Source organism: Manis javanica, chromosome 4, assembly GCF_040802235.1.
Source record: "Manis javanica isolate MJ-LG chromosome 4, MJ_LKY, whole genome shotgun sequence".
NCBI classification, from domain to species: domain Eukaryota; kingdom Metazoa; phylum Chordata; class Mammalia; order Pholidota; family Manidae; genus Manis; species Manis javanica.
In genome coordinates this window covers 48288536-48314771 of record NC_133159.1, presented here as the reverse complement: position 1 = coordinate 48314771, position 26236 = coordinate 48288536, and the positions used below count along the sequence as shown (strand labels likewise).

The following is a 26236-nucleotide window of genomic DNA, read 5'->3' as shown; positions in this document are numbered from 1 at the left end:
GACTAATAATACTGACCACATGGACATACTGTAAAAATCAGATGTAATCCTGAATCTTTATTATAAAGGTCTAAAAGGGTTTGGCACATAACAGATACACCCCATAGGCTGAAGAGGTGCTACAATAAATTCTAATTAACAGTCTTTTTTCTATCCAACTTTCTTATTAGCTGATAAGTAACTGGAGGATAAGAATCAAGTGACTATATTCTTGCTTGACGCAGAGGAACCACTCAGGAAACCTCTGTAACATGATGGAAAGAGTGAGTGAACAAAGGGGTGAAAGCTCTACCTCCATAACCTGTACAGCACTGTATATACTGTGCTTATAAATTTAAATTCTGGGTTTCAAATAATTAAAAGGTAACACCCCAGCAGTTCTCCCAGAAAACCAATGGTACCATGGGGGCAGCTTAGGAATTGATCTTAGCTTCCCTTACCCTACACCCCCCTCAATAAAAATGACTTCAATAAGAGAGAGAGCACCTGGAGAAAGGACAGCTAAAGTCCTGTTGGATGCAGTGAGTGTAAGAGGTATTCACAGGAAAATTTTGGACAAAAAGCACTGGTTTTTGCACAACTATTCTGGAGAGAGTACTGACAAGCACAAGAAGGTCCTTGATGGGTGCTTGATTGATGCAGCTGCAATCAACCATTTATGGGATGGGGGTATGTGCCCATCTAAGAGCAAGTAAATATCAATGGCCCAAGCTTAAAGTGAGTGAAAAAATTGCATCCAAATCTCAGTCAGATAAAACTGCAAGGGCTCTAGAGCCAGAAAAGATCCTATCCTAGTTTTTCTTCATCCTGAAACTAATCGGACGGGAAATTTTTTTCTTAAGGACCAATATATTCACATACCTGAAATGAAGTTGATATTGCTTTGTTATGGAAGATCTGCATTTTATTGTAAAAATGAGATAAAATATGTTTTTTTCAAATATAGAGTTTAGGTAACTGTTTTTTTTTTCTCTTTCCCCTCCTTTCTTCCCCTCTCCTTTGCCTTTCTCTTCTCAGCTGCTTTCGGTATTGTATCTATGACTGTATTTAGACTACACTGTGGACAACATAATACCAGAGCAGACACTTTCAGACATGGCTTATCACAGAAAATGTGCATTTCCCACAAAGAGCAAAAAGATGGGACTTCCTTTTACCATGCCCTACAAGACAACAAGATATTGTAACCAGAAATCAGAATTTACAGGAGAATAAATGAGAGTAAGCAAATGGAAAGGAAAGGTGAATGGTGAAAAGGCCATCTGATGGTGCTCTGGGTATCTCCCTGGGCAGCACTTGTTACCCTGGGTTTCAATTCCTCCCCTGTAAAACATGGCCCAAAACTATAACCATCTCACAGGGGTGCTGAGAGGACTAAATGAGATAGCATATAAAAAGCTCTTGAAATGAGACAGGGAAGTAAGTCTTTAAAATAAATATTAGGCATTGTGATTATTATGCATGTCATTCAAGGACTAACAAGATTATGTATATAAACCCTCTCAACAGCAACACACACTCAATAAGATATGATTTTTATTATTACTACTAATGCTATCATTATTGTTATTCTTATTTTATCTCTTTATTTTAGAGGTAGTTTCTGTCTCTTTGCTTGGTTTCTCTGGATTGCTGCTTTATTGGACAGTTTGTTTTGTTCTTGATTCAGATTTTACCCCATTATGTCAGTTTTTGGATTTCCCAAGCTTTCATTCTCTGTGACCAATGGGTCAATCATGTTCTATCACTATATCCAATGAAACTATATACCTAGAATTCCCCAAAGTAGAACTCAAAATGCAATGACTAGTTGATACTGCAAAATCAACTAACTAGATGAAGGCCAAAAATTCCCACAACTCCTGTCAGAAAATATAGTAGGCTATTATGAAGATTTTATTAATGGCAAAAAAGAGGTCACATTTTTTATTTAAATTCAGTCTTATGAAACTGCATAACCAATCCACGAAGACACATCATAATGTTTGGGCAAAGGATGCTTATATCCATAGCAACAGAGCAAACTGAACTAAATTCTGGGAACGGCATTTCCAGACTGACACAGATGTTCAATTTGCATACTAAGTCTCTGAAAACCTGTTGATGGACAGCTTCATGGACAATGCCTCCTGTACAAAGAGTTGGTTTACTGGGTCATTAGCCTTGTTAAAAAAGCCCCTGGGTTGTGTCATTTATGAATTCTGGGCCTGTTAAGGGTGATTATGCCATGACTCGGGACTGAAAGGTCTGTATTTCAATAATGAGTTTTCAAAGTATCACAGAAAGGAAATGGATATTTCAGTTAAAAGCTGTGTAAACACAGTTATGAGTAGGAGAATGTAAAGCTCCAGACCCCCTGCGCCTTAGCCATACAGCGATGTCTTCTTCTCAATTTTTCTGGCACTAGTTATTAAGACCAATCTGATGTTATTTGCTCCTTAAAACCAGGAACTGATGGTGGTCTAATTCGTTCAATTCGTCTCTGTAGACTGGCACAAGGGCAAGGACACAGAATCTAGCCATTCACCTATGCTTCCACTGACCTTGAAAGAGAATTTGAGGGAGCAAGTCTAAAACAGCAATACACTAAGAAATGGAAACTAATGGTTATCTGCATACACATCCAGCTTTGGATCACTTTTAATCTGGCTGAACATTTAGAAGAGGTGGTAGGGTAATCAGACCATGAACAGATGATTTCAATGTAACACAGTAAATACGAGGTTAGATGATTGAGCCTAGGTCTCATTTTGCCTTGCCTTCCACATCTAATCCCTTTAAGGCCTGCTGATCCCTTGACCTCAATCCTCAGTCATTATTGCCACACATTTAAGCCTCCATGCCCTTTTGTCTGAAGACTAACCTACTAAACTAGTCTCCCTGCCTCTAGCCATGCACCCTCAGGCTACCTTCCTCACTGCAGCCAGCCAGAGTTTCTACAACTCAGGTCTGAATATGCCCAGCCACTCTTCCAACCTTTCACTGGGCTCCCCTGGTCTACAAGATAAAGTTCAATTCCTCATCATGTTTTACAGGGATTCCTTATGATGCAGTTCCTGCCCGGCTCTCTAACTTTTAGTGCACATCATTCTTCTAGGAACAGTTTATGCCACAGCTGAAATTCTGGACTATTTTCAACTACCTCAAATATGCTTTGTTGTTTTTCACACCTGTGTCTTTGTTCCTGCCCCAGTTCTGCCTAGAAGGGTGACTCTACCCTTGTTTGCCTAGTTTGTCCTAGGCAAAAAGATCTTAAGAGATATTTATTTTTTAACACTCAACATAAATGCCTTTCCCCTGCAAAGTATTTCTTGACCTCGCTTGGTGCCGGCTCTGTGCCTTGTATGTCTTGCATATTACTCATCTCACTTTGGTGGATCTTCCACCTTCCCTATTACACAACCCCATGAATTCAATGCATTTTTATCAAGCACGGTCTATGACCCAGGCACCAAGCTGGATACAAAGACAAGTATGATATGGCCCTTGCCTTTAAGGAGCTCATAGATTTCTGCAAAAAAATAGATCAAGAAAGCATACAGATAATAGAATGTGACAAGAAGTGGAGTAGTGTCTTTAAGAACAAGTAAAATGATCAAGGTGCCTGGGCAGGGAAAGCAGCAGATGCAAAGGCACGGAGGAGTGGGATAACACATAATGCCATGAGTAAGGTAATGGAGTCTCAGCGACAAGTGCATGTGTGGGACTGGGGAGGACAGGGTACAAAGGGTATGATGTGCTCAGAAAATGATCTGAATTACGTCCCAAGAGGTATGAAGTATGATGGGAGCATCTGAGCTGGAACATAACGTGGTCCTTTTCACAAAGTAGAATATCATTCTGGTTACCATGAGGAAAATGCAATGTTGTCTGTTAGAGAGGAGATGGGTTAGTCATCATTGCTTGGACCAACACATTCCTTTGGCAAATGCAGGCTGCATAGGTACCATATATTAGGCCTTACACTAAGAGAAAGTTAATTCTGATTTAGGAGCCTGCAAAGTCTTCCAGTTACTGTGTATATGGGTAGTATGACAAAATGAGCTAGTCAAGGGTATAAAAGCATTAAAGACCAGACTGAGAAAAGTGTCAACTTACCAATTTTCCAGTAACACTTTGACCGCCTTCATTCAGCCAGAACCCAGGGACCATGGCTGAGAAATAAGGGCCCCAGACACCTGGTACAAAAATTGGGTCTTTGCTAATCTGGAAAGAGAGAAAAAGTATGTGAAAGTATTGACCCTCAGAGTAGAAGCAGCCTTATCCTCTTCTTTATGATGTTTGTATGACCATGGAGTTCAGCTTTTTATTAAATACTTTTTAAGGTGGGGAAGTGACTCCCTCCTAAGGAAGGACATGGCTTCATCTTGGGAAATTTTTCTGATAAATTCACTTAGATGTCAGGATAGCAAAAGAGATCATTTTAGAAAGTAACTGAGGAGACATTTCCCTGCTGGCTCCCTCTCTGTGTTAGACTGATTGCAATAATGGCCCCCATTTTCCACCCCTTACCTTTATCCACCCACTTTGCACCACAATTTTCTATCTCCTCTCATAGAGGTGAGATTCCCAGCCCTTAAATCTGGGTCCACCTTGTGACTTGTTTTGGCCAACAGAAGGAGGTGGAAGGGACACTGCCAGTTTTCTAGGCCTAGACCTCAAGCTTCAAGAGGACCATTGCTTCTACTCTTCTACCTGTGCCATGAGAACATGCCCAGGCCAGCTCAGTGGAAAGATGTGCAGCAGAGCTGAGTTAGCCCAGCTGTCGTAGGTGATGTTTCACCTGCATGAGAGAGAGAGCCCACACAAGACAAGCAAATCATCCTAGTTGACCAGCTCACAAGCCCAGATCACCAGAACCACCCAGCCAACTGGCATACTTGTGAACAAAATATGTGTCTTGTTCTGTGTCATTAAGATTTTATGTTTACTCCCTAGTACATTTGTGGTAATAAATAGCTGATACACTTCCTGGCTACCAAACAGCATCCATCTTCCCCTTTTGGGTGCTGGGGACACAGAGATTAATCAGAGTTTCTGTCTGCAAGAATTTCCCATCTAGACAGAAACTCTATGAGTAAACAGACAAGTAGTATCCAGTGTGGTCCCTGGATGGTAAAGACAAAACATAGGATGTTGTGTAGAGGCACAGGAGGTGAGGAGTGAAACGGTCTACAAATAGCTTCATGAGATTGGGACATAAGCTTAGACTGGTAAGATTCAGCCAGACGAAGTGGAACATGCATTCTGAGCCAAAGGAGCAGCTTGAGCAAAGCCGTGTAGGTGAGAGAGAAATGCTCTGAGTATTCAGGATGCTACAACATTTTTTGTGTGTTTGTTTTGTGGTAGCAGACCATGGAAGCCCTTTTAGGAATTAGGAAAATATATTAGGAGATAAGCCAGGACAGGCAAGGATAGACCCTGTGTCCTCTCATCTGGAATGGCAACACATTTCTCATACATCCAACAGGAATGGATGCTGAAGTCATATTTATGGTTGTGGAAAAGTGAAGTTAGAAGGTAGGGAGGAAAAGGGAGTTAGATACATAAGGTCTACTCCTGCATATCTCAATGCTGGGTACAGAATTATCCATTCATTTACTCTACAAATATTTATTCAGCCCTTACTATGTACTTGGTGATAAGCCAGGTGCTGGGAATACAGAAATAAAGTGAATATCCATAATTTCTGCCCTCATGAAACTTAGCGTCTAGCATTTCAGCATAGGGACAAACTTTCTTTAAATTTCTTGACTCTATCTATTTCGGTTCCCTTCTCAGTAATGAGTCCTCAGATCAGTATGATTTCCAACTCCCATACAGGAAGGAGGTGAGGGAGGGCAAGCAAACTACACAATATTGCCAACATTAAATTTTGTAAAAGGAAGATAATTTACAGAAAAGGAACATTTAACACCTAAAATAGGAAAAATAATCCCAGAGAAAAAAAGGAATTCTGCAAGAAAAGACAGTTCAACTTGTACTGGCAAATCACACATCTCCTTATTGGTTTAATAAATGTTCCCAGAATTCCTATTGTGATCCAAATCTGTGCCCGGCTCAGAGGACAAATGTTAAACAAAAGAGCACAGTCCCTGTCTTGGAGGAGCGGGCCCTCTCAAGAGGGATGGGGGTTAGGCTGAGCAATCATCTGGGTTTGGCCAGGATTTCTTCTAGTTTTAGCACTGAAAGTCCTGTGTCTTGGAGAGCCTTCTATCCTAGGCAAACTAGGACAATTAAGTACTCACCCTGAGATAGATATTATGCAAATCATGACATGAATGTGTAATTACAAACTGAAATATGTAAATAAAAGAAAATCCAAAGGTACTGTAAGAGCATATAAGTGAGGTACTGAAGCTAGTCTAGAGGTCAGGGAAGGCTTTTTTGAGGAGGTGATATTGAATTAAGATGTAAAACATACATAGAAATAATTCAGGTGGGTGAGAAGGTTTGTGTGTGTTTGTATACAATATGTAAAGTGTTCCAGCCAGAAGGCACACCCACTAAATGGTCTTTATTTTTGTCACTTTGTCATTGCCTGTGAACATTTTATCAAATGCCAATTTTAGAAACTACTCCCTAACCTATATCCCAGACCTGCTTTGGTGTGAAGAAGCCACCACCTGTCCTGTAGGGAAACACGTCACAACCACTTAGGACCAAGGGTTTGGACAGGTAGATGGACACCCACCAAAATCAAATCAACTCAGAGAAGGGAAAAAGATGGCAGTGTGAGAAGTGAGGCAGAAACCTCCTCCCCCAAACCACATATAACACAAAATACAGCAAATACAACTAATCCTTAAAGAACAACTTGAACACTGCAGAACAGACTGCATACACCTGGGGAAAAGACAAGACCTCACAGAAAAGGGTAAAGTAGCAAAGCCGCATTCCAGTGGGACCCAAGGCCTCCCCCAACCCTAGCTCACAAGTGGGAAGAAGATAAATGGAGTGGGGAGGGAGTAGAAGCCCAGGACTGCTAAACACCAAGCCCTGGAGATCTGCTCCGGGAGCATGAACCCACATTACATGGTGCTCTGCAGATTAGTGGGGTTGGAAAGCATAGACAGGTGGAATACTTTGAGAGACTGAGATTCTAGCCACTTGTGGAGAATAGATACCCACAACTGACTGCTAGGGGACAGAAGAAAGGTGGGCACTTTGAAAGACTTCCCAACAGTGAGAGGGCTGCTAAAGGAGCAAGGAGTACACAGAGCTTGCTGCCCAGGAGAACAAACAGGTAGATAAAATTGTCCCAGCACACTCAGCTCAGCAGTTGGGAACTTACAGGAGCTTCAAGTGCTCCATCCCCATGTCTGGCAGCACAGCCCCAAGGCCCCCCACTGCAAAATGCAGCCTTCTGCTCCTTCCCTCCATCAGGCACTGGCCTGCACAACTGGGCTGCCCCCACCATCGCACCAGGCCAGCTGGAGGATGGCCCTGCCTATGGCAACTACAGGGGCATAACGCAGAGGCTGCTCCCTGCAGTCTCGGCCTAATAGACCTGGCAGTGGAGGCAGGCACTGCAGCTGGGAAGCAGAAAAGAGCTCTTTCCTCCTGGTAGGTGCTGGTGCCAGGTGCCTGTGACACACACCATTGCTCCAAGTACACTGGGCAGCTGCAGAGAATAGAGCTTCTGGGCACTAGAGGGTGCCACCCACACAAAATTGTTATTCCGTAGTAATCATGAGAAATATAAAACAGCAAAAAAATTTTGTACAAACAAGAATACAATAAACACCAGAAAGAGGGCTAAGTGAAACCTCTCAATCTCCCTAATAAAGACTTCAAAATAAAAATCATAAACATGATCACAAAGCTACAGAAAAATATTCGAGATCTCAGGGAGGACTTCAAGAAAGAGACAGAAATACAGTATCTAAATACAGTATCTAAAATGAAACATAAAATGGAGGGACTTAAAAGCAGATTAGATAAGGTAGAGCTGGTAAATGAAACAGAAATTAAAGAACAGGAAAACAAAGAAGCTGAGGCACAATTCAATTTAATTGTTGATAACTGGTCTGTTTAGATTTTCTGTTTCTTCTTGGGTCAGTCTTGAAAAGCTGTATTTTTCTAGAAAGTTGTCCATTTCTTCTAGGTTATCCAATTTGTTAGCACATAATTTTTCATAGTATTCTCTAATAATTCTTTGGGTCTCTGGTGTCCATAGTGATTTTTCCTTTCTCATTTCTGATTCTGTTTATGTGTGTAGACTCTTCTTTTTTCTTTGATAAGTCTGACTAGAGGTTTATGCATTTTGCCTATCATTTCAAGACCAGCTCCAGATTTCATTGATTCTTTCTATTGTTTTATTTTTATCAATTTTATTTATTTCTGCTCTTATCTTTATTATGTCCTTCCTTCTACTAACCTTGGGCCTCATTTGTTGTTCTTTTTCTAGTTTCATTAATTTCACTGCTGAATTTTATTGAACATTTAGAGAAGACCTAATACCCATCCTCCTTAAAGTTTTCTAAAAAGTAAAAGAGGAGGGACTAATTTTTAACTCATTCTATGAGGTCAACATCACTCTAATAAACTACAAGACACTCATGAGAGAAATTAAAGGCCATATGAATAAATGAAAATACATCCCATGCTTATGGATAGGAAAAATTAATACTGTCAAAATGGTCATTCTGCCTAAAGCAATCTACAGAGTCAATACAATCCATATCAAAATACCAACAGCATTCTTCAATGCACTAACACAGTCCTAAAATTCATATAGAACCATGCAAGACTCTGAATAGCCAATACCTGAGAAGGAAGAATAAAGTGGGGGGGATTATGCTTCAGACCTTCAGGCTCTACTAAAAAGTTATAGTAATCAGGGGGCAGAGCCAGGATGGCGGTGTGAGTAGAGCAGTGGAAATTTCCTCCCAAAAACACATAGAGCTATGAAAATATTACAAAGAAAACTCTTCCTAAAATAGAGACTAGAGGACACAGGACAACATCCAGACCACATCCACACCTGCAAGAACCCAGCGCCTTGCGAAGGGGGTAAGATACAAACCCCGGCCCAGCGGGACCCGAGCGCCCCTCCCCCCGGCTCCCAGAGGGTAGAAAGAAATCGGAGCGGTTTTTTTTTGGTGAGTGCTTTCTGGAAGCCTTAAAGGGACAGGGACCCTGTTGCTAGGGAGGCAGGGCGGCAGGACAGGTGAGTGGGTGCCTGGGACCGGTGCCTGAGGACAAAGATTATGGCGTGTTTTTCCCTACAGGACAGGTGGGCAGGTACCTGAGACAGGCGCCTAAGGACGGAGGAAATCTCGCACTTTTCCCCTCTTTTTTTCTCTTTTTGGCGAGTGCTCTCTGGAAGCCTTAAAGGGACAGGGACCCCGGTGCTAGGGAGGCAGAGCAGCAGGACCGGTGAGCAGGTGCCTGGGACTGGCACCTGAGGACGGAGGAAATCGCGCGTTTTTCCCCTTTTTTTTTTTCTCTTTTTGGCGAGTGCTTTTTGGAAGACTTAAAGGGACAGGGACTCCATTGCTAGGGAGGCAGGGCGGTGGGACCAGTGAGCGAGTGCCTGGGATCAGCGCCTGAGGACAAAGATTATCGCGCATTTTTCCCTACGGCACCGGAGGGCGGGTGCCTGAGACTGGCGCTTGAGGATGGAGGAAATCGCGCGTTTTTCCCCTTTTTTTTTCCACTTTTTGGCGAGTGCTTCATGGAAGCCTTAAAGGGACAGGGACCCCGGTGCAGAGCAGCAGGACCGGTGAGCGGGTGCCTGGGACCGGTGCCTGAAGACAAAGAATATCATGTGTTTTTCACTGCGGGACCGGTGGGCAGGTGCTTTTTGGAAGCCTTGAAGTGACAGAGACCCCAGTGCTAGGGACGCAGGGCAGCAGGACCAGTGAGTGGGTGCCTGGGACCGGCACCTGAGGAAAAAAAAAAAAAAAAATGGCGTGTTTTTTCCTTTTTTTTTTTTTCTTTCTGTTCCCTCTCTCATTGTTGCTGTTGTTGTTTTGGTTTTAAGAGTGCTTTTTGGAAGTCTTAAAGGGGCAGGAGAGGACACTTAGACCAGAGGCAGGGAAGCTGGGGATCTCTGGGCACTCTAACCCCCTGGGCAACGGGGAGCACAGAGGCCCCTTATGGAGATAAATAGCACCCGGGCCGCTCCCTCTCCAATGGGGATCCACCACATTGGAGGAGCAGCCCCAGCCAGGCCACGCCCACAGCAACAGCAGAGATAAACTCCATAGCAAACGGGCAGGTAGCAGAAGCCCTGTCTGTGCACAGCTGACAAGCATAAGCCACTAGAGGTCGCTATTCTCCCAGAAGAGGAAGGCCAGAAACCAACAAGAAGGGAAGCTCTTCCAGCGGTCACTTGTACCAGGTCTGCAAACTATCTCTATCACCATGAAAAGGCAAAACTACAGGCAGACAAAGATCACAGAGACAACATCTGAGAAGGAGACAGACCTAACCAGTCCTCCTGAAAAGGAATTCAAAATAAAAATCATGAACATGCTGACAGAGATGCAGAGAAAAATGCAAGAGCAATGGGATGAGATGCAGAGAAAAATGCAAGAGCAATGGGATGAAGTCAAGAGGGAGATCACAGATGTCAGGAAGGAGATCACAGAAGTGAAACAATCCCTGGAAGGATTTATAAGCAGAATGGATAAGATGCAAGAGGCCATTGAAGGAATAGAAGCCAGAGAACAGGAACCTATAGAAGCTGACATATAGAGAGATAAAAGGATCTCCAGGAATGAAACAACACTAAGAGAACTATGTGACCAAGCCAAAAAGAATAATATTCGTATTATAGGGGTACCAGAAGAAGAAGAAAGAGGAAAAGGGATAGAAAGTCTCTTTGAAGAAATAATTGCTGAAAACTTCCCCAAACGGGGGGAGGAAATAATCGAACAGACAATGGAATTACACAGAACCCCCAACAGAAGGATCCAAGGAGGACAACACCAAGACACATAGTGATTAAAATGGCAAGGATTAAGGACAAGGAAAGAGTTTTAAAGGCAGCTAGAGAGAAAAAGGTCACCTATAAAGGAAAACCCATCAGGCTAACATCAGACTTCTCAACAGAAACCCTACAGGCCAGAAGAGAATGGCATGATATACTTAATGTAATGAAACAGAAGGGCCTTGAACCAAGGATACTGTATCCAGCACGACTATCATTTAAATATGATGGTGGGATTAAACAATTCCCAGACAAGCAAAAGCTGAGGGATTTTGCTTCCCACAAACCACCTCTAAAGGGCATCCTACAGGGACTGCTCTAGATGGGAGCACTCCTAAAAAGAGCACAGAACAAAACACACAACATATGAAGAATGGAGGAGGAGGAATAAGAAGGGAGAGAAGAAAAGAATCTCCAGACAGTGTATATAACAGCTCAATAAGCGAGCTAAGTTAGGCAGTAAGATACTAAAGAAGCTAAACTTGAACCTTTGGTAACCATGAATCTAAAGCCTGCAATGGCAATAAGGACATATCTCTCAATAGTCACCCTAAATGTAAATGCACTTAATGCACCAATTAAAAGACACAGAGTAATAGAATGGATAAAAAAGCAAGACCCATCTATATGCTGCTAACAAGAAACTCACCTTAAACCCAAAGACAAGCATAGACTAAAAGTCAAGGGATGGAAAAACATATTTCAGGCAAACAACAGTGAGAAGAAAGCAGGGGTTGCAGTACTAATATCAGACAAAATAGACTTCAAAACAAAGAAAGTAACAAGAGATAAAGAAGGATACTACGTAACGATAAAGGGCTCAGTCCAACATGAGGATATAACCATTCTAAATATATATGCACCCAATACAGGAGCACCACCATATGCAAAGCAAATACTAACAGAACTAAAGAGGGAAATAGACTGCAATGCATTCATTTTAGGAGACTTCAACACACCACTCACCCCAAAGGATAGATCCACCGGGCAGAAAATAAGTAAGGACACGGAGGCACTGAACAACACAGTAGAACAGATGGACCTAATAGACATCTATAGAACTCTACATCCAAAAGCAACAGGATATACATTCTTCTCAAGTGCACATGGAACATTCTCCAGAATAGATCACATACTAGCTCACAAAAAGAGCCTCAGTAAATTCCAAAATATTGAAATTCTACCAACCAATTTTTCAGACCACAAAGGTATAAAAGTAGAAATAAATTCTACAAAGAAAACAAAAAGGCTCACAAACACATGGAGGCTTAACAACATGCTACTAAATAATCAATGGATCAATGAACAAATCAAAATAGAGATCAAGGAATATATAGAAACAAATGACAACAACAACACAAAGCCCCAACTTCTGCGGGATGCAGCGAAAGCAGTATTAAGAGGAAAGTATATAGCAATCCAGGCACACTTGAAGAAGGAAGAACAATCCCAAATGAATAGTCTAACATCACAATTGTCGAAACTGGAAAAAGAAGAACAAATGAGGCCTAAAGTCAGCAGAAGGAGGGACATAATAAAGATCAGAGAAGAAATAAACAAAATTGAGAAGAATAAAACAATAGCAAAAATCAATAAAACCAAGAGCTGGTTCTTTGAGAAAATAAACAAAATAGATATGCCTCTAGCCAAACTTATTAAGAGAAAAAGAGAATCAACACAAATCAACATAATCAGAAATGAGAATGGAAAAACCATGACAGACTCCACAGAAATACAAAGAATCATTAAAGACTACTATGAAAACCTATATGCCAACAAGCTGGAAAACCTAGAAGAAATGGACAACTACCTAGAAAAATACAACCTCCCAAGACTGACCAAGGAAGAAACACAAAAGTTAAACAAACCAATTACAAGCAAAGAAATTGAAACGGTGATCAAAAAACTACCCAAGAACAAAACCCTGGGGCCAGACAGATTTATCTCGGAATTTTATCAGACACACAGAGAAGACATAATACCCATTCTCCTTAAAGTGTTCCACAAAATAGAAAAAGAGGAAATACTCCCAAACTCATTCTATGAAGCCAACATCACCCTAATACCAAAACCAGGCAAAGACCCCACCAAAAAAGAAAATTACAGACCAATATCCCTGATGAATGTAGATGCAAAAATACTCAATAAAATATTAGCAAACAGAATTCAACAGTATATCAAAAGGATCATACACCATGACCAAGTGGGATTCATTCCGGGGATGCAAGGATGGTACAACATTCGAAAATCCATCAACATCATCCACCACATCAACAAAAAGAAAGACAAAAACCACATGATCATCTCCATAGATGCTGAAAAAGCATTTGACAAAATTCAACATCCACTCATGATAAAAACTCTCAGCAAAATGGGAATAGAGGGCAAGTACCTCAACATAATAAAGGCCATATATGATAAACCCACAGCCAGCATTATACTGAACAGCGAGAAGCTGAAAGCATTTCCTCTGAGATCGGGAACCAGACAGGGATGCCCACTCTCCCCACTGTTATTTAACATAGTACTGGAGGTCCTAGCCACGGCAATCAGACAAAACAAAGAAATACAAGGAATCCAGATTGGTAAAGAAGAAGTTAAACTGTCACTATTTGCAGATGATATGATACTGTACATAAAAAACCCTAAAGACTCCACTCCAAAACTACTAGAACTGATATCGGAATACAGCAAAGTTGCAGGATACAAAATTAACACACAGAAATCTGTAGCTTTCCTATACACTAACAATGAATCAATAGAAAGAGAAATCAGGAAAACAATTCCATTCACCATTGCATCAAAAAGAATAAAATATCTAGGAATAAACCTAACCAAAGAAGTGAGACTTATACTCTGAAAACTACAAGCCACTCTTAAGAGAAATTAAAGGGGACACTAATAAATGGAAACTCATCCCATGCTCATAGCTAGGAAGAATTAATATCGTCAAAATGGCCATCCTGCCCAAAGCAATATACAGATTTGATGCAATCCCTCTCAAATTACCAGCAACATTCTTCAATGAATTGGAACAAATAATTCAAAAATTCATAAGGAAGCACCGAAGACCCAGAATAGCCAAAGCAATTCTGAAAAAGAAGAATAAAGTAGGGGGGATCTCACTCCCCAACTTCAAGCTCTACTACAAAGCCATAGTAATCAAGACAATTTGGTACTGGCACAAGAACAGAGCCACAGGCCAGTGGAACAGATCAGAGACTCCACAAATTAACCCAAACAAATATGTTCAATTAATATTTGATAAAGGAGCCATGGACATACAATGGCAAAATGACAGTCTCTTTAACAGATGGTGTTGGCAAAACTGGACAGCTACATGTAGGAGAATGAAACTGGACCATTGTCTAACCCCATATACAAAGGTAAACTCAAAATGGATCAAAGACCTGAATGTAAGTCATGAAACCATTAAACTCTTGGAAAAAAACATAGGTAAAAACCTCTTAGACATAAACATGAGTGACCTCTTCTTGAACATATCTCCCCGGACAAAGAAAACAACAGCAAAAATGAGCAAGTGGGACTACATTAAGCTGAAAAGCTTCTGTACAGCGAAAGACACCATCAATAGAACAAAAAGGAACCCTACAGTATGGGAGAATATATTTGAAAATGACAGATCCGATAAAGGCTTGATGTCCAGAACATATAAAGAGCTCACATGTCCCAACAAACAAAGAACACATAACCCAATTAAAAAATGGGCAGAGGAACTGAACAGACAGTTCTCTAAAAAAGAAATACAGATGGCCAACAGACACATGAAAAGATGCTCCACATCGCTAATTATCAGAGAAATGCAAATTAAAACTACAATGAGGTATCACCTCACACCAGTAAGGATAGCTGCCATCCAAAAGACAAACAACAACAAATGTTGGCGAGGCTGTGGAGAAAGGGGAACCCTCCTACACTGCTGGTGGGAATGTAAATTAGTTCAACCATTGTGGAAAGCAGTTTGGAGGTTCATCAAAATGCTCAAAACAGACCTACCATTTGACCCAGGAATTCCACTCCTAGGAATTTACCCTAAGAACACAGCAGTCAAGTTTGAGGAAGACAGATGCACCCCTATGTTTATCGCAGCACTATTTACAATAGCCAAGAATTGGAAGCAACCTAAATGTCCATTGGTAGATGAATGGATAAGGAAGATGTTGTACATATACACAATGGAATACTATTCAGCCATAAGAAGTGGAAAAATCCAACCATTTGCAGCAACATGGATGGAGCTGGAGAGTATTATGCTCAGTGAAATAAACCAAGTGGAGAAAGAGAAATACCAAATGATTTCACTCATCTGAGGAGTATAAGAACAAAGGAAAAACTGAAGGAACAAAGCAGCAGCGGAATTACAGAATCCAAAAATGGACTAACAGGTACCAGAGGGAAAGGAACTGGGGAGGATGGGTGGGCAAGGAGGGATAAGGGGGGGAAGAAGAAGGGGGGTATTAAGAGTAGCATGCATGGGGGGGAGGGAGAAAGGGGAGGGTGGGCTGCACAACACATAGAGGACAAGTAGGGATTCTACAACATTTTGCTAAGCTGATGGACAGTAACCGTAATGTGGTTGTTAGGGGGGACCTGATATAGGGGAGAGTGTAGTAAACATAGTACTCTTCATGTAAGTGTAGATTAAAGATTTAAAAAAAAGACAGAAAGAAAGAAAAGGGGGATTACTCCTTGATAGGATAAAACTATTGGTAAATCAAAGATCAACGCATGCTTTAAATATCCTTAATGTTGATCACTTAAAGGGTGTCAGATGATCAGCTATGGAGGTACTCTTTTCTGATAATATTCCTTTCTCTTAATAAAAAAAAAAAAAAAAAGCAGTCCCTGTGTGCTGACCTCCAATGAGTTCTGCACAGTGGTATAGAGGGCATGTCAAAGTGTGGGCAAAGGGTCTGTTTGTTTCTATGCAGAAGATCAAGGCCTAGCTTGGATACCCATAAAATGAACTAAGATACGATACGAGGAGGAGCTTCCGGCATCAGCACTCTCTGGAGGACTCGTGCCAGGGGATGATCATCAAAAAGCCTCCACAGGGATCCGGGCGATGCTGCAGTTGTGGCTGCGTCCACCCCACCGTTTCCTGGACTTGCCATTGGAATGAGGAGGGAGATGTCTAGGCTGGCATGTGCATACAGTGAGACAACGAATTTGACTGGATCTGTACTGTTGGAACTCAACCAGGAGTTGGGAGGGGTGCAAGTTGTAGCGCTCCAAAATCTTAGGACTATAGACTATCTACGGTTAAAAGAACATATGGGATGTGAACAGATCCCAGAAATGGGCTGCTTTAATTTGTCTGATTTTTCTCAGACTGTTCAAGTACACTAGGACAATATCCATCATATCATAGACAAATTTTCACAAATGCCTAGGGTGCCTAAATGGTTTTCTTGGCTTCACTGGAGATGGATGGTAATTATAGATTTGCTTTGTTTATGTCACCGTATTCCTATTATGTTAATATGTGTGTGCAAATTAGTTAGTAGTTTAAAACCTATACATACTTAAGGTACTCTACAAGAAGATATGTCAAAGAAATAATCAATCCTCCCATGTTTTCTTCCATATGCTACCTCTATAGCTTTTCTTCTTCCTTCCTAATTACAACCCTTAAATAGAATTCGTGCCTCATATCGAATTTACCGAGTATCATAATTCCTCCAGGTGGTAAAGATACCTCGAGACAAGTGCTGGGCACAGAAGCCACAGGGCATAAATCTGCAAAGAAGTAAAAAGCTAACCTTTTCAAACAATATGGCTTCTCTCTCACTTACCAACTTTACATTTCCCTGTATGGCCCCGGAAGATGACTGGTTAGCCAGAGACGGGTAAGATTCCTCAAGGGAGGAACAACCTAAGACAGGCACAGTCGCAGGGGGGCCATCAGGTGAGAAATTGGGGATCAACAGAGGTGAGGCTCAGAACCTCATCCCCCCTGCTTTGAGAGAAATCTTCTGCATCCATGGATGCTTCGCTGCCCTTGTCTAGCTTGGATTAACACTTAGTCTAGAGGCACACACCTGATCATCTACATTTGCCGTCTTACAGCACTAAACTATGTTTTCTACCTTTATCTTGCATCTACCTACCACTTCAGCATTTTATTAAAAATAAAAATAATAATAATAATAAAGGGAGAAATGTGGGATCAACATATAAATCAAGTATAAAAATCAAACGAATATTCATATTTGACCTGATTGTTTATAGTTCATAATGCGTGAACAAAACCGAAAGTTTCTGTGATGACTGCCCTTGTACTGTTCACCATGTAAGAATTTATTCACTATGTAAGAATTCGTTCACCATGTAAGAACTTGTTCATTATGCTTCAGAAGATTGGAGACTGATGAGAATTAGGCTTGAGATGGATTAATGATTGTACATTGAGCATTGACCCCACCTATACTGAATTTTATTGTTGTTAACAACCATTTGATCAATAAATATGAGAGATGCCCTCTCAAAAAAAAAAAAAGTTATAGTAATCAAGACAATTTGGTACTGGCACAAGAACAGACTCATAGATCAATGGAACAGAATAGAAAGTCCAGATATAAACCCAAACATATACAGTCAGTTAGTATACAATAAAGGAGCCATGGGTATACAGTGGGGAAATAACAGCCTCTTCAACAACTGGTGTTGGCAAAATCGGACAGCGACATGTAAGAGGATGAAACTGGATTACTGTCTAACCCCATACACAAAAGTAAACTCAAAATGGATCGAAGATCTGAATGCAAGTCATGAAACCATAGAACTCACAGAAGAAAACACAGGCAAAATTCTCATGAATATAAACATGAGCAACTTTTTTTCTGAACACATCTCCTCAGGCAAGTTAAACAAAAGCAAAAAATGAACAAATTAGACTACATCAAACTAAAAATTTCTGTACAGCAAAGGACACCATTGGCAGAACAAAAAGGCATCCTATGGTATGGGATATATTTGTAAATGACTTATCTGGTAAGGGGTTAAGATCCAAAATATATAAAGAACTCACACACCTCAACACCCAAAAAGAAAATAACCCAATTAAAAAATGGGCATAGGATCTCAACACACACTTCTCCAAAGAAGAAATTCAGATGGCCTACAGACACATCAAAAGATGCTCCACATCGCTAATTATCAGGGAAATGCAAATAGAAACCACAGTAAGATATCACCTCACACCAGTTAGGATGGCCAACATTGAAAAGACAGGAACAACAAATGCTGGCAAGGATGGGGAGAGAGGGGAACCCTCCTGCACTTCTGGTGGGAATGCAAATTTGTTCAACCATTGTGGAAAGCAATATGGAGGTTCCTCAAAAAGCTAAAAATAGAAATACCATTTAACCCAGGAATTCCAATCCTAGGAATTTACCTGAAGAAAACATGATCCCTGAGTCAAAAAGACATATGCACTCTTATGTTTATCGCAGCACTATTTACAATAGTGAAGATATGGAAGCAACCTATTTGTCCATCAGTAGATGAATGGACAAAGAGGATGTGGTACATATACACAACAGAATATTATTCAGCCATAAAATAAAACAAATCCTACCATTTGCAACAACATAGATGGAGCTATAGGGTATATTAAGCTCACTGAAGTAAGCCAGGTGGAGAAAGACAAGTACCAGATGATTTCACTCATGTGTGGAGTATAACAACAAAGCAAAACTGAAGGAACAAAACAGCAGCAGAGTCACAGACTCCAAGAAGGGACTAGCGAGCAGTTACCAAAAGAAAAGGGATAATGAGGGTGGGAAGGGAGGGAGGGAGAAGGAGATTAAGGGGCATTATGATTAGCACACATAATATGGGTGTGGGGCACCACAGGGAAGGCAGTATAGCACAGAGAAGACAAGTAATGACTCTACAGCATTTTGGTATGGTAATGGACAGTGGCTGCAATGGTGTGTTTGGCGGGGGGACTTGATAATATGGGTGAATGTTGAAACCCCAATGTTACTCATGTGAGACCTTCATAAGATTATGTATCAATAATACTTTAATAAAAAAAACCAATCATCTCTTTGCAGGCCCTTTCCCTTCCAGAACTCTTAGCCCTATTTGATACACACGTCTCAGAGAGGTTGTCTAAGTTGTCCATGGTCACACTGTTGGTGATTGGCCAAGATCGGATTTGGACCAAGGCAGATGTCAACCTCAAAACACTATGTTTTTTTTCCTTTAAATTGCTTGGGAAGATTATGCATCATCTCCCCACCCCTCCGCCACTTCCTTCCTCTCCCAATCTTACGATCCCAGCTGCAACAGAACTCCCTTACAGGACTGTGGGCTTGCTGCTGGTAAATGTCAGGTGAAGGCTTTGCCTGGCCCTGTCCAGCGAGAAAGCTTTGCGTTGACTCTTACTTGTGTTCACTCATTTGGAATGACATCCTGATTAAAGCAAAGAAGTAAAGATACAGAAGTATGTTTGCCAGGTCACTTCCAATCACTCCCAAACCCTGTACTCTTGGAGAAAACGAGTAACAGTTTGTTTTGAGAGAGGAAAAAAAGAACACACGTTTGTATTTTTATGTGTGCTTTAATCCTTTGCTATAAACCTAAGTACTTAAAACTATTTTTGTGACCTTTCCTTGCTGATGGCTATCTTGGCATGGAGGCTGCTCTATTACCCAAAAAGGAGGGAGTTCACTTTCCTCCTCTGATGACAGGTATCTGTACAGGACATTGAATTCCTAGTAATAATGGTGCTGCTGGCAATAGCAGCGGCTGCTCAGATTGCTTACTTAATAAAGGCCTTGTTTCAAGCACATTACAGGAATTAAATCACTTAACCCTTAGAAAAGCCCTAAGGGAAGATTCCATCATTATGTCTATTGTACAGATATGTGAATTGAGGCAGAAAGAGTTAACTAACATGTCCAAGGTTATAAAAACACAAGCTTGAAAGTCAACACAAAATACAGGTTATATATTTATATTTTTGCATCGACATACCCTACTGCTTGTCAAAAGTTCCAGTTTTAAAAAGCTGTGGCTGGGAAAAAGCCTCAGTGAAACCATCCTCTAAGTCAAGCAATAATAATAAGTAATAATATAGAAATATGAATAATCATAAGACATAATAATAAAATAGTAATTGCTAACAGCTCTCATGGGATTATTATGTGCCAAAGACTCTTTTCGGCTCTTTATAGACATTATCACTTTAATAGTCATGATAACCCAGTGAGATAGGTCCTATTATTGTACTTACTCCATAAAGGGAGAAATCTAAGCTGAAGAAGGTCAAACAGCTAGTGAATAGGAGTAATTTTAGGATCCAAGCTATGAACTATCAATTCATTCCCCTCTCTAGACTTTATTCTCTTCCCTTATATAATAAACAGACTGGAGTACAGATGTTTAGTAGGTATCTTTAAGATTCCATAATGTTGAGTCCTTCCTCCCCAGCTGCCCAACCAGAACCCTCTGGCATGCTATTTCCACACAGACTCTGCCCTCACATGGCTTGGGGCTCATGGGACTGCACCAGGTGGTCTCTGAGTACCCCCTTTATTCTGCCAACTCTCTAACTTGTGGTCAAGATTACTGCAGGTAGTGAGTACTTGACTGACAACTTCTTGGGTTGTATTTAATAGCTACTATCTGTAATATCTTACATTAGCTGAGTAAATATTCACTGAATACTTACTGGGTACAGACTGTTTTCAACATGCAAAGATATAGGACAATGGGCATCACAGCCATGCTGTCCTCCTGAGTTTATGATCCAGTGGGAGTTGAAGTGCAAGACGGATTGGGGGTAACTCTGGATGTTACCTGACTTGTGGGTCTACGTTTGCCTTCAGCCTTGCAATCTCCCTCACAGTATCTGGAGTCAAAAATGTGCAGCCCATTTTACTGCTGAAGACAGAGGCAAACTACCCAGGATCATAAGGATCAGAGGTGGCAGAGCAGAGATTAGAAGCCTGTCTCCACAGTCTCCCTCTCTTCACATCTGGCTCCACTGGCTGAGTTTCCTCTAAGGCTATGCTGCTGTCAGCTGAGTTTCCCTGTAGCGATAACAGCCAGGCGCCTGCTCACACCTCTTTCTGGGAGAGATGACTGGGCTGAGAGCAGGGAGCTGCTCCAGCAACTTCCCTTCTGCCTTACTCCCACCCCATCATCCAGGGGTTGGTCTAACTAAGCCTCTGGCAGGGGCAGGAGGCAGGCTCCAGGCGCCAGTGGTCCTGGGAGGGAACAGGAGGTTTTGTTTCGAGTGCCTCCAGCCAGGTTGGGAATTTTAGAGGGAAGCCGCAGGCATGTGTGGGACTGGGTATTTCCGTGGTGGCTCATCTCTCCCTCTAAATGGACTGTGCTATCGTCTTACTAGAAAAAAGCCATTTATACACATTCCAGTCAACTCCCAGCTCACACTACACAGTACAAAAAAGAGCACAGAGAATTCTGTTTATGAATTGGGGCTCTTAGCATTCATCTCTATTTTTGAACTTCTCAAGATTAAATTGTAATGAGTCCTTTGCCTTTCCTGTGAAAACAGTGAGAAACCATGTCTTAAAGGCAGTGAACATGATTTAGTAATATGAGCATAGACCTTGGAATCCTCAAACCTGGATGAATCTGGATAGGTCGTTTATTCGCTATGTGCCTTTGCATCTTTTTGGGACTCAGTTTCCTCATCTGTAAATGGAGATAAGTCTCCCCTGCTATAGAACTCTGGGCTATTTCCTAAGTGGTATAATGTATATAAAGATCATAATGTGCCCTTAAGGAATGAGAAACAACAGATGGTTTAATTCTACTCCTTTATGAAACATTGGAAAGATCTGGAGATCAATGCCCTGAGTTGAGGTTCAGGCTTTACTCCTTCTTATCTCTCTCTTTGGTGGGCTCTTCCTTCTCTTTTCTTCTGGATTCTCCCCTCTGTGTTAGTGTCACTCACCCTATTTCCTGAGGTCAGTCCATCCACTCCCATGTGGATACTAAATTTCTATCCCAGACTCTGGTCTTGCTCTTCAGTTCCATATTGGACACTTGACCTGGATGTCTAATGAACATGTCAAAACAGACCTCACTATCCTGCCCCCAGGGGATGGTCTTGTTCTGGGATCCCTGTATCAGTGAATGGTACCCTATTTACCCAACCACTGAGATACGATTCTTTACTTCTTAACATATTCACCTTTCCCCTTGCCCAACAGTAAGTCACATGTACTATCAACTCTATTTTTCAAACACAGGCCTTTCTCGCCATTGCCACTACATCAGTTGAGTACTTTATCATCTCCTGCTTGGATTACTGCAACAGCAATTAAGCTGGTTTCCCTGCTTCAAATACAGTCCTCCAATCTTCACCACGAAAAGCCCTGCTTAGAGAGTCCAATTTCCATATTTCCAACACAAAGAACTTTCTAATACACAAACCTAATTATTTAATTTCCCTAACTTAATGAGTTTAGAAGTTCCATGACATATGAGTCCCTTCTGATCTGGCTTTTATCTATCTTTCTGGCCTAATCACATATGTTATCATTTCCCCATCATTTTTACTATAACAAGCCCATAACCACCTAGAAATTTGCCATGTGCCTTTTTCTCTCTCATCTCTATGTCTTCATAAGCCCTCCCCTGCCTTAAAGGCATTTCCTGTCACCTTCCCCTGGCAAACTCTTACATGTTCTTTTATAAGACTCAGCCCAGTATTATCTGCTCTGGGAAGCCTTCTCTAAACCATGACTTTAACCCCCCTGTATCTTCCCTTAACTCTCTGTACTTCCATATTGAAGGCTGTCATTACATATGTTATGTGTGTAATATATATACCTATACCTATAAGTGTGTATATTTTGTGTACTTAATATGCCTTATAAGCTAAATGACCACACAAATACAGGGAATGGCTAAATTATTATTAATATAATGATGTCACTGAAACTAAGAGCAACAATAGACTAGAACACATGTCCAATCACCTGTAAGTGGCACATAGTTAATAAAGGTCAGACTTGCCAGATATTCCTCTCCTCCATTTGGAGGTTACTGAAAGGTTAGGAGTCCTCCAGTTTAAGAGTTTGCCCTTCCTAGAAATCTAATCCCTTTATTTCAGTTTGAGCGAAACAAGAACACATGGAACCCGTCCATACATATCTCCAGGGGTTTAGCAGTTTGAGTGGCAGGGAGAAATCTGGGTGGGTCTGTGACCCAACCAAATAGTCCCCAAATTTGGAATGGAGGGAGGCAGCCAAATGTTGCCTGCAATGTCCTGAATTATTTGCAAAGTATTTTGGACTTCTTAAACCCCGAATTCCTCATTCTTCATCCTTCTGAAACTCCTACATGATCACAGTAGAAATTTAATCCATATGTTCCTCATCACATATACTTAACACACCCAAAGTTGCTTTGCAAGAGATTGAATAGCCAAGAAAACTTTGAGGCCTTCCTAAAATTTCCCCAAGTTTTCTCTCCCTTGTAGACAAGAGGCCACACTTGGCCTCCTCTATACAAATGCCTGACCGGCTCCAGTGAGCTCAGACTGGCTGTCAGCTTGGAAAGCTCTGAGAGCTGTATGGCTCCAAAGATATAAAATCATATCTTGCATCTTTTTCACAGCCCAAACAATCTGTCATGGGTAAACAGTTATTGGTCTCTTTTGCGAGAGAGGGACACAGGGCAGGGAGGGGAAGGGGAGGCAGCTAATGAGAAGAGGGAGGGTGCAGTAGTCATCAGAGGGACCCTCAGCTCTGTTTCTCCAAGGTCACATAATGCCTTGGACACTCAGAGTCAGAGCCATATCTTCTATATCTGTCACATCCCTCAGGAATGAGCATAAGACTAATTATTAAGTGGTTCTTAAATATGACCCAACGAATGGTCTCTTGATTACAAAAGAGAGGGAAAGCAGACTCCCCCTTACAGACTTCAGAGTTCGCTGCAAAGCTGCCAAGGGCGGTCTCACAGCTGAGGTTGATCAGCAAATGCAGTTGAGCAGGACTGGTCTTTTACCTTGCAACAGGCCCGGGGGACCCGGCGACTCCGTGCCTTGTCAGACATTTTCTCTTCCTGCCCTGCTCCAGATCAATTTCCTAGTTTCCCTTGTTATGACCTTTTGCTTTGATACCATTGCTGGCCTCAGGTATTATCTCATAAATCGGATCACAGACTTAGATTTTCTGGTTTGACTCTCAATGTTCTGTATTGGCATGCTGTGTGACCTTGATCCTGGGGTTGTTCATCTGAAAAATGGGGCAAAGAGGACCTCTTTAACAGATGTGTAAAGATAAATGTGGCACAGACTATTATTGGCCTTGGTACAGTGCCCGGAACATTCAGTGACCTGGGGAAATACAGCCTGTGTTAAAATCATCACCTCCATACTGGCCAAGGTGAACTTCTTATTTACAGAATAGATTACACATAGGCATTTAATTTTAAAAAGTAAGATCTGATACCGTTTACACTAATTCTAATGTAGGGTATACAGAGGTTGTACAGGCTCTAGAGAACAGAGAATAATAAATAATCAATACTATCACTCAGATGGGTTAATTTCTATTTACAAGATCTGTCCCTGGGAATAAACTCAACTGGAGCTTCACCCTGTTAACAGCATATTGTGGAAAGGCAAAGAGGGCCCTGGCTGTGTTATATCAGGGCCCCTTGAATCTGAATGTCTATGTGTACACACCATTCGCTGTCTTGCAGAAGTTTCCTGCAAAGAACCCACTCCTTCTCAGGATTAGCTCAGGAGAATTTGGAATATGTCCATACAAGTGTGGACCTGAAAAACACCAATCTTCAGAACTCTGTCTCCATTTTTGGCCTATATAAAATGAGAAAGCTAAATTGGCTGGACAGAATTAAAATCCATCCACAGATACTTGGGTAGCTCCTCTGCTGAGGGACTGCAGAAGTATTATAAACTGAGAATTATTTCTCAAAACATTGGCTGAGGCAATTAAGGTGCAGGAGTTAACCCCATACATATTCTTTGTGACAAAAGAGACTGAGGATAGCATTAAAAAACTGTGATGGTTGGATGGGAGGAGATCAGGAGAAGAACACTAGAGAGAGGCTGTGAAACCCAGTATTCTTGGGCTACCAAACACATGACCAGGGACGGCCTTGAGGGGCACATGTACCACCATGTCCATGGCAGACAATGAACATGGCCCTCGTTCCTGCCATCCTGGACCCTTCACCGGCCAGTGGGCCAGGGAGCCACAGCAGTCAGCTGGGAGGACATGTACTGTGAAACTTCTCCGTCATCCCCACGTGGAGCACTTCCACAGACAGCCCTCACCTAAGATGCTAGGCAAGCCTATGTCACACCCAGGTTTGACTGAAAAGGGAACTCTACAGAGACATTAATTCAAGTTTCCAGGACAGAGCAAAGTTTTAGAGTCAAATCTGACTTTGGAGTCCATATGTTTCCTAAGATACTTTTTTTAAGAAAAAAGATTATGAAAAGGAGAGGCCAGGCCACAGCAGGCAGACAGCATGTTCGACCCCATTGGGTCTGGAGCTAACCAGCATCTCCTGTGCCCTGAGTAGAACATGTCCCTTGAAAATTGAATGGACATGATGGGATTTTTTGAGAGAGAGAGAGAGAGAGAGAGAGAGAGAGAGAGAGAGAGAGAGAGAAATCACATATTCCAGTGATATCTTTTCCTTCTTCCCTATATTCAACAGCAGTTCTTTGAAAATGTTGAGGCTTACGTTAAAAAAAAAGGAATATACTTACTTTTCTATTTAAATGAGTTCTTATAAAGAAGAGATGGCCTGTATTTCAGAGGCATGCAGACTAAAAGACGAAAATGCACTCTTAGGGAAAGTTGATTCAGGAGGGTTTGCCCTCTGCCTGGACTCTACAGAAGGCCAGGCTAAGGGTTAAGATCTGTAAATACTGTAGAACAATCAGAAACAAATGAAATGATGGCTTCAGAGGAACAGTGTTCAGTCCATAGGCAACGGCCAGGAGGCAGCTTTGGTCATGAACAGATCATCTGCATGTGAAGCAGACGTGATTTGATCCCCTGGCTTAGGCAATCTAGTATATGGTGGTGTAGTGGGCCCATCTGGATTTCCTTAGGAGAAAGAAAAATGGTGGGGGTGGGTGGAGGAGGAGAAAAAAGTGAACCAGAAGCTATCTGTAAAACATATGACATCACATAGGACAGTGTTTCAGTTCTATGAGTGGTTTTAGACACAGTTTCTGTGTTATGAATGAGTAATTTATATAGCTCACAAAGTCACAGATGACAATTATAATGGGTTTTTATTTTT

General features: G+C 41.5%; 1 protein-coding gene across 9 annotated transcripts in view; it reads right to left on the bottom strand.

The window, feature by feature from the left end:
* The window catches only part of FGGY (FGGY carbohydrate kinase domain containing), a 409199-nt gene that overhangs the window by 123981 nt on the left and 258982 nt on the right, over positions 1–26236 (bottom strand). For 8 of the 9 annotated variants that reach the window (XM_073234008.1, XM_073234011.1, XM_073234012.1 and 5 more), the window contains exon 9: positions 4099–4206. The exons of the other annotated variant lie outside the window; for it this stretch is intronic. In XM_073234008.1, the coding sequence (XP_073090109.1) occupies positions 4099–4206 (108 nt within the window). The remainder of the gene's footprint in view (positions 1–4098; positions 4207–26236) is intronic. 9 annotated transcript variants of the gene reach the window in all.